This window comes from Diadema setosum, chromosome 20 (genome assembly GCF_964275005.1).
Source record: "Diadema setosum chromosome 20, eeDiaSeto1, whole genome shotgun sequence".
Taxonomy (NCBI): domain Eukaryota; kingdom Metazoa; phylum Echinodermata; class Echinoidea; order Diadematoida; family Diadematidae; genus Diadema; species Diadema setosum.
In genome coordinates this window covers 4,494,351-4,504,106 of record NC_092704.1, presented here as the reverse complement: position 1 = coordinate 4,504,106, position 9,756 = coordinate 4,494,351, and the positions used below count along the sequence as shown (strand labels likewise).

General features: G+C 38.8%; 1 protein-coding gene across 1 annotated transcript; it reads right to left on the bottom strand.

Annotated features, from left to right (window-relative positions):
* Nucleotides 1-2,860: 2,860 nt before the first annotated feature.
* Nucleotides 2,861-9,043, bottom strand: LOC140243677 (uncharacterized). The gene is made up of 4 exons (XM_072323341.1): nt 9,032-9,043; nt 7,806-8,286; nt 6,307-6,482; nt 2,861-4,841 (listed from the first exon to the last, which is right to left on the bottom strand). The coding sequence occupies exons 2-4, from the start codon at nt 8,275-8,277 to the stop codon at nt 4,410-4,412; spliced, it is 1,080 nt and encodes a 359-aa protein (XP_072179442.1). The 5' UTR covers nt 8,278-8,286; nt 9,032-9,043; the 3' UTR covers nt 2,861-4,409.
* Nucleotides 9,044-9,756: the final 713 nt, after the last annotated feature.

Sequence of the window (9,756 nt, the reverse complement as noted above, 5' to 3'; positions counted from 1 at the left end):
TAGATATGGGGAAATAGCAACATTTTTGTCCCCGCCGAACGAGTTCGAGCAGGGGACTATGAAACGGGCTCCGTACGTGTGTGTGTCCGTGTGTCCGTCCGTGCGTCCGTGTGTGAGCAAAATGTTCAAAATGCTACTCCTTCGCCATTTCTAACCCGATTTTGATTCTGTTTGCTTTATATGATAGCACTACATGGGAGCTTTGAAACTTCTATACAGAATTTCAGTTGTGACCTTTGACCTTGACCTTTGACCTATATTGTACATTTTGCTTCAAAATGCTACTCCTTCGCCATTTCTAACCCGATTTTGATTCCGTTTGCTTTATATGATTGCACTAGGTGAGGGCTTCAAAACTTCTACACAGAATTTTGACCTTTGACTTCTTTGACCTTTGACCTTGATTTTTGACCTATATTGTACATTGGCTACAAAATGCTACTCCTTCGCCATTTGTAACCCGATTTCAAGTCCGTTTGCTTTAAGTGATGGCACTAGGTGAGGGCTTCAAAACTTCTACACAGAATTTTGACCTTTGACTTCTTTGACCTCTGACCTTGATTTTTGACCTGTATTGTACATTTTGCTACCAAATGCTACTCCTTCGCCATTTCTAACCCGATTTCGATTCCGTTTGCTTTATGTGATGGCACTAGGTGAGGGCTTCAAAAATTCTACACAGAATTTTGACCTTTGACTTCTTTGACCTTTGACCTTGATTTTTTACCTATATTTTACATTGGCTACAAAATGCTACTCCTTCACCATTTCTAACCCGATTTCGATTCCGTTTGCTTTATGTGATGACACTAGGTGAGGGCTTCAAAACTTCTACATAGCATTTTGACCTTTGACTTCTTTGACCTTTGACCTTGATCTTTTTACCTATATTGTACATTTTGCTACTAAATGCTACTTCCGGCGGGGACATATATTACGCACCGCGTAATTTCTACTTTTCCTTGTTAGCATTTGACCTTGACCTTTTGACCTTTGACCTCTTACCAATGTCACTAAAATCTACTCAACTAATTGCCCCATCATACATCATCCTTGGACCAAGTTTGGTGAAAGCTGCTTCATCCAGTTTTGAGTCATCACGTAAAAAGATAAATTTTAGGATTTGACCTTGATCTTTGACCTTTGACCTCTGTCCGATTTCACTAAAAACTAATCAAGTAATTGTCCCATCATACATCATCCTCCGACAAAGTTTGGCGAAATTTACCAGTCTTGATTTATCGCGTAAACGGATAGAATTTCATGATTTGACCTTTGACCTTTGGCCGATTTCACCCAAAATCTAATCAAGTAATTGCCCCATCATACTTTATACTTGGACCAAGTTTGGTAAAATTCCAGTCAATATTACTCAAGTTATCGCGTAAACGAAAGCGGACATATGTACGGACGGACAACCTGAAAACATAATGCCTGCGGCACCACTTCGTGGCGGAGGCATAAAAACTTATTTTGAGAAAATATTGATATCTTTATTTTTCAAAATACAGTGTAGTATTTGTATCAACATTAAACAAGGAAAGTGAATAGTAAATCCCTTGTGAAACGATGCAATAAAGTGTCAGTATGGATTTTGAAATTGAGGATAATAATGACAGCCCTTGTTATTTAGTGTTTTCACTTTCCAAATAATGCCCTGAAAGCTATGTGCTTAACCCAGTCATTAAAGATTAAGTGTATCGTTTCTTTCAAGCACTTGTAGCAATTAATGGCAATATTGTCACAACTTTGAGTTTATTAGTGCCCAATGGTTTGACAGGAGATAGCATTAGGCGTTTTGACATCAGCCCGATGTTTTGAAATAGCGCGCTATTTTCTGACTTGGGAAATTTTCCCGATAGCGAAATAGCGCGCTATTTGATAATGTGAACACAAATTAGCGCGCTAATTGTATCGCTCTGATCGAGAAAATTTCTCGACTCCAACTCGGGAAATTTCTGAAATAATGGGATAGTAGCGCGCTATTTGATAATGTGAAAACGACTCGAGAAATTAGCGCGATGGATCCCATCATGCCTAGCGTGTGTGACCCGATCAATCGAGACACACTGCACACAAATCATGAGGAATTTATGAGAGGGCACACACATTACTGATGCTGTTTGCACATACTCAGCTGTCGAATTAGCTATTTTAAAATTTCTAACTATTCGGGCTACCCCCTCTTCGGGCTGATGTGAATAAGCAATGAAATAGCGCTTTAATTCGCAATCACAGAAAATATTTCGAGCTTGGATTTTTATCGAGCTGATGTGAAAACGCCTACTGTATGAATTCAACACCTTACAAGTGTAGTACATGTACCACCTATTCAGTGTGAATTGTCTTCACAAAGATATGAATAATATTGCTAATGAGAGCACTGCCTTGGGATAAGAAACTAACAGATGGTATTAAGTGCACTTAAATTGTAAAATGTACCTTCATTGAATATTCAGTAAGCTTGGTATGGTTCCATGACAGCCTCAGTGCACACACACCGAGTAAGCATCCACAGAACTGGAGGAGTTCTGTGACAGCAGACCTGAATCGGTGTTGTATTTCTATCATCACCAGAAAGCATGGGATATACTGTATTTACAACCTTTCTGTGTTTGTGTTTTTTAATGTAATTTTTTTGTTTAATTCATTCTTAATTTTATTTTCAGGCTAAAGATACTCTTTTAGATACTCTTTAATATCTAGTAAATAATACAGCATTTGTATGTATCCAAGAGTTGACATGTTCCCTTTAATTCTGATGTATTTGTAGAATGTATCTTGTTATGCATTCTTTAACTTAGATTTATCTACAGGTACATTTTTTTTTCTTTTCATCTTCTTCAAATGAGTGCCCAAATAATATATAATTCTCAAGACACCTGCTGCATTCTTACACAACACAACACACACACACACACACACACACATTTAATGTATATAAACAGCAGCGTACACACACACACACTCTCACACCCATGATGATACTTGTAAAGGAGGTTCTACCAATAGAACAGGTTACAAACCATTTATCATGTGGCCCTGTTGTACCTCTCCAAACACGCATTTTGTTGCCAGCAAATTCAAATACAGCGTACATAATTGTACCATAAAAAGTAATTAATTTTATAAACAAGCAGATGTTTCCTGGCTTTTTGTACATACATGCATACAAACAGAGTACATCTACGTGATGTGCTTTGCATTTTTCCCCAGTTGCAATTTTGAATTGTAATCATGCAGGAAAAAATAACAGCAACAATTGTACAGCAACATGTTGTAAATAAAGACTGAAAATAAGCATGGAATTGGTTGTCTTGAGCTTCACTATGAATCATAATATTTTGTTGAGTATTAGCCATAGTCTAAGTGATTGTTTATACTGTTGAAATGTCCACTTGACAAACCCAAGTAACCTAACACGGGACCTGTCTATAAAAAGTTTCAGCATGAACTAAATTTTTCCAATTATGCATCACAGAAATCAGCTACCCATTAGTGCAAAGAGTGGACTTTTTTTTTGCACCAGTAATTGTTCATCCTCAGCCTGGGTAAGATGAATTTCTTGTGTTTTCATTTCTGCACGATCAAACTGTAAAATAATATTAATCTAACAAGCAAAAAACTTGTGTGATTTTACTTTCACACTTTTTTTTATGCCGCCTGAATTTTATGCCACAAAAATGTCCACACTGCGAGCATATATTATCTACTTTTACAGTAACTCTTTGTACATGTGTGTACACAGTGATGAACATGGTGTGTCACACACTGGGTTCTATTATGCCAACTGAATAATTAAGCAAGATTCTGTTTTAATGTTCCATTTGCAAAACAAAGTAATCACTGATTAACATTCAGACTGGGCAAAACTTGAATGTGATTTAATGTTATATTTAAAGAAGCACTAACTCTATTAACTTGAAGTGATTTCTTACATCACAGGAAATTTCAGGATGCATCGATTTAATGTTGGAGTCTCTTGGTGCCCTGCTGCAGAACATTTTGTTGATTTGTTTCCCTTTTTATTTTTCATGTTGACATCATGAAATGAAAAACATTTATTCAGTCTCAGTGGCATTTACAATTACACATGTATTTCAAGTTTAACTTGTTCTGTATTAGGGAACCTCATGACCTGTGTATTAACCGTCTACGGGCATTTCAGAATTCAGTATGGAATGGGTTAATAATACATGTACAATGTGGTACTCTTACCAGGCCTCTATGCAACAGGAGTTGATTCTATAATGCAAAAATGGAGGATTTTCAGTGGAGCACAATGTGTATAAAACTAAAATATCTTTGTTTTGGAGAAAAGTTTTCTCTTGCATCAGCATTATAGGCCTATACTGCTCCACACACTTAGAGCTTTAGTTTCTCAAGTGGTATAGGTACTTGTAAGCACGTCATGTACTGCCTGTCATTTGGCCATTTTCTGAAGACTCGGAGGGAGCGTTCGGTTGCATCTCGTCCCGGAGGCGGGAGTAGACCATGACGAGGATGTGGGCTTGCATCTCCATCCTCACATCGGCTGGAACCCTCAGCAAGGTGCAGCGGAGATGAGCCAAGAAGGAATCAACCTCCTCCTCATCTGCCTCCGTCGCCCTGGCCCTCTTGGCTGGAATGTCTTGCTTGGTGGCTGGGCTGTTTTGCTGAGCAGCACCCTTATTCCTTTTCCTGCGGGACTCTGGCTGGAGCTTGGGCATCGAGGAAGTTGAGTTGTCCAGGTTGCTTGACATCGACTCACCCTCATTGTCGCTGTCTGGGAGTGCATCCATGGCGATGGCATCCTCGTTTATTTCCGATTGGGAGTCCTCTTCCGAGCTGCCTTTGTTCTTCTGGAATATACATGATTGCGATATAATAAATAGGGTTTGCTTACACAGAAATTATGTTTGCATTGATACAAGCAATTTTCTGACTGACCTGGGGGGCATTTCATGAAGCATTTTGTCTGATATAGTTGTCGTACAAATTTGCTCCCAGCCAGTCAGATGCAAGGATTTCAGTAGCTTGTAACAGTTTGTCAGAAAAATATCCGACAAAAAGGCTTCATCAAATGCCCCCCTGATCTCCTATTAAAGTCTCCATGAGTCTGCAGGAGGCTTCCTGATTCCATATCTCTTCATGTGTGGGAATAAAGAGAACTTATGAATCTCACTGATATGGTAATCATTTTGGGATACAGTGCACTATTGTTAAAATGAACATGGTTATAAATAATGAAATCCCATTTACAACAAAGTAAAAATTGAGGCTGCAACATTATCCGCTCTCAATATTGCTTATCCATTTGGTTACAATGAAATTTCGATATAATAAAAGAAACGTGCCAGTCCCAAGGAAGTCCACTAGAGCTGTACATACAAGTATGTACACAAGACCCCGTCCCTGACTGTGATTGGTAAATGTTGACAGCCCTGTGAATGTTATGACTTCCTTAGCAAGTAAGTGAGTGAATCAATCTTGCTCCATGCATCTGAAGACGTATGTTTTTTTTTTTAAACTTTGAATCTTGTGATTTTTCATTTCATTGTAGGAGAAAAGAATGTGTCATTAAGAAGGAAAAACAATGTAAGCATAAACTTAATAAACTGTTCATAACTAAACGATATCAGAACTGTCACCATTCATACATCAAACTCAGGGACACTCCACAGAGCAGTCAGTGAGATACCTGTATTATACCCCCATTCCACAGAGATTTTATCTCATTATTCATGCATCGGAAGCTAAGTTTATCGCTTCCGGCCACCCACCCAAGTGTATTAGAAATGCAGCTTAATGGGTCCAACTTGTGTTGGTCAACTATCTGGTCAGTGTTAGACATGTCAGGAGGTGATCCGACGAGGCAAGATCGTCCGATCAGGATTAGATGCAACATGTCTGACATTCACCTGAATATTTACCAACCAAGTTGGATTCATCAGACTGCGATCCGATACACTTCGGTGGGTGGCCAGAAGCAACAATCTCTGTTTCCAATTGAGTGGCCGATGAGAAAAAAAAAATCTTTGTGGAATGGGGGTAAAACATTGTCTATCAATGTGTGAAATTAATGGTTGAACAAAGGATGTGTTCCATAATATCTTGTTGTCATGGCATGGGCATTTCAGGGAGCCTCAAGCAGAATTACGTAGACTTGGCAGCTCTTAAATATCACAAGTAGTCTTGAATTGAGATCCTTGTTATCATGTCTATGAATTATTTATCTTTTCTTAAAGCAGGAAAAAGCAAATATCTACATTGTACATCTGTAAGTATTCTCAATCCATCTCAACCTCTGTACATCTTTATACTAACCTTTGTACTCTGATTTTTATCTCTGTGAGAGATGAATGGTCGGATGAAATGCAGACGGTCCCACACCCATTTTTCTCGTGGTGTTTTGGGTTCCCGCCACTTTCCATGAGTGGGATGTTTCAGGATATGGTTTAGTTTGGTCCGCAAGCTACGAAGATGTGTCTGCACATCTTTAGCTAAAGTGACATTAGAAAGAAATGAAATTTTATACTTGAAGCATACAGTGTATATATTGTAATGTATATTCTATAATCTGAGCAAAAAGGAAATTATTATCACAAAAATGACTAAATACATTAGACAGTAAATTATATCTGTTATCATGAAATATAACTTTAGCAAATATATAACAGTTATATCATTTGATTAAATAGATGATTTAAGGGAATTTCAAATCAGCAAAAAAAAAAATAAAATTAATAGAAGATACCTATATGATAATTAGCTTACTCTTTAAGGAAAAATGTTTGTTACAATTAAATCATTGAACATCCAATATGTATTTTATAATAGACAAAACTTTTCACATTTATCTAGCACAGAGCAAACAAAAACAAACAGACAAACAAACAAACAAACAGAAACCCCAAACCAGCACAAATAACAGTAAACATATTATCAGTCGAGTGTACTCTAAACCTATTCATTCAGATTGGGATATATTCAATGCAAGACAGAGTCGTCAATGCAGCTGAAAGATGAACAAACTATTACAAACATGTAATGCCTGGTACTTTGGCAAAAGGAAGCAAGTTACCTAATAATGAGTTTCTATCAGAATATCAAAATTCTTCAAATTGTTATAAATGCATCACCAAATGATTTGAAAGAATACCGACATTATTTCTTATCACAAATTTCCATGTTAAAGGGCCTACCCAAAAACATTGTTTCTTCATTTACATAGCATTTGTACTCGTTGTCACTTGCTTCTTTTTGCCAAAGTAGGGCAGTACACTTGTGGTGCATTTTACTGAAAAAACATCTCACTGATAAAGACCCCAGACCAGTCCTTCATGTTTTTGGTCTCGAAGGTTGAAAATACCACGGGGCAGTCCGCACTGAAAAGATCTATATTTTTACTTCTTATTTGTCATTATTTTTTATTTATTTATTTTATTATTATTATTATTATCATTATTTTATTTTATTTTTATTTATTATTATTATTATTACTATTATTATTATTATTTTTTTTTTTTATACTAAATAGGCCTACAGACAGTGAACATGGAAAAGTAGGTTGATGGAATTGGGCATTAATATGTGTATTAATATTTTTTTCCTTGCTCTTATTTTTTTAAAAATCTTCTTTCCCCAGCTACACCCCAGCAATTTGCATGGAATCATAATCATGATATTGCAATAAGACGATCGATCTGTACAGCATAATTTCTAAAGTTTGACATTATGCCAGCAGAAAGACCATCATATCTACATAAAAATATAAAATATATATACCAAGTAAATAAAATACATTGTATATTATAAAAACTTACCAGTACAACCACTTCCTATTTCCTTCGCCTTATTTGCAAACAACTTATCCTTCCTCTTCTTGTCAAAGAAACCAGCACCCAGATTGTTGTACAGAACAGTGTGTCTCTGCCACCAAACAACCAGGTCCTCTTCCTGGGTGTCAGTCCACGGGAAAGTTGCCTTTGGTCCTGTTCTCCTCCTGGTTACTCTGCCAGCCCCGCTGTTGCTCTTGCCGGTCTTGGGATCGGTACTGTTTTTAATCCCTTTCTTCCCATCTGCTGGTGATGCTGCCGTCTGCTCGTCCTGATCCGTCAGGCCAGGCAAGGTTGGGACGTCAGGCCCGCTGTTGCTCTTGGGATCAGTACTTTTTTTAATCTCTTCCTTCCCATCTACTGGTGATGCTGCCGTCTGCTCGTCCTGATCCGTCGGGCCAGGCAAGGTTGGGACGTCATTGTTGTCTTGAGACCCAATTCTCTTCGTTGATATGGACATCTTGCCCAGCTACAGATGTGTGTGTGTTGGGGGGGGGGGGGTGAGAACACACTCCTATTATTATCCTAGAACCCTCTAACGTTATGCAGGTATGCTTCCACCTGTAATGTCCTTTAGTTTACAAGATTAAGAAAAGAAAAAGTAACACAATCAAATGTTCGAAACGCACTCCGACTACATGGTCATACCGGTACCCCTTTTGTTTGGTATAAGTTAGGCATTGCGACGGTCTCACAGTCAAAGCAGGGCTGCCAACTCTCACTCAATGAGAGTGAGACTCACTCATTTTGGTCCTTTCTCACACTAAAACTTTATTTCATTTGCATGCACTTCTATTGCTCTCACTCATTTTGACTCCTAAATTATAGCATTGGCCTATGGGAGGCCCACTCTCAACTAGTTTCCAATGTTGGCAGCCCTGTCAAAGTGCTGATAGTAGAACATTTGCTCTAGATACTACATACATGACTGAAAAAGCCATGCGGCTCGGTGCCACACGGCAAGACACCTTGCGTTAATGTACTGCGTCGATTTACTGCATGGGGTGAGTGACACACATCATTCGACGGAGAGACTCTACATCACACTTTAGCTGTGAAGTTCGCCGCAAGAATGAAAGTTTAAATTCAGGAAGCTCAACTTTACATTCACAGCACATATTTCAGAATGTCACATGTAATGATTTCAATCACGTAAACTAAAAAACAAGGAGGAAAAAGTTTGTAGGAATGCACGCATTACCACTGGCACTTACCCGGCCGTCGGAGCTATGCGTCGTTTGCGATCTAAATTCTGTGCACGTTACGTACGTCCGACGTCGAGCTATATGGCAGAGTACGTAAACGTTTTGCAATGCCGCACGCAGTGTGTAGTGTTCCGCTGATCAAGCCGATACACACGTCCTACACGCTACGGCAAAGCGAGGAATGGTATGTGTACATAGTGTGTACATGTACTTGCAATACACAATCCGATTACTAGTACACTGTCGTCTGTCGTGGCAGATAGACCGGATGTCCTTTTCGGCGCGTCGCCGTGACGTATGTTGACGTAGGAGTGTGTGCGTCAGCTATACACGGTTCCTCACCGTACATAGCAGACGACACCCGGCACTCTGCCTCTCTCCACTCACGTGCACACAAGGTACACAAGGCAAAGGGAGACAGGAAGAAAGAACATACCAAATGTACTGGTACAGGTGCATAGTGCGCAAGCACCAACTCGCTCTGCGTTGTGAAAAAACGTATTGTATTGATAATAATGATAACAAGCCAAGCATGCAGTTGAGGTGTTCTCGTTGTATGAAGCCATCGACGTGATATTTCTCCAAAGAAGAAATTGAAGACAAAACGAGTACAGTATAGTGTGAAGTTAATGGCTACTACAGTAGTATACTATGGGCTTCGGCCCTTGCCCCGGAGGACGGTACGGTTCATAGCGGGGAACAAAACCCAGATATGAGTTATAACTTTTTATTGA

Coding starts and splice junctions, on each gene's coding strand:
- LOC140243677 (XM_072323341.1), bottom strand. CDS start 8,277: ATGTCCATATCAACGAAGAGAATTGGGTCTCAAGACAACAATGACGTC. Junction 6,483..7,805: donor AATAGGAAGTGGTTGTACTG/GTAAGTTTTTAT, acceptor ATGTCACTTTAG/CTAAAGATGTGCAGACACAT. Junction 4,842..6,306: donor ATAAAAATCAGAGTACAAAG/GTTAGTATAAAG, acceptor TGTATATTCCAG/AAGAACAAAGGCAGCTCGGA.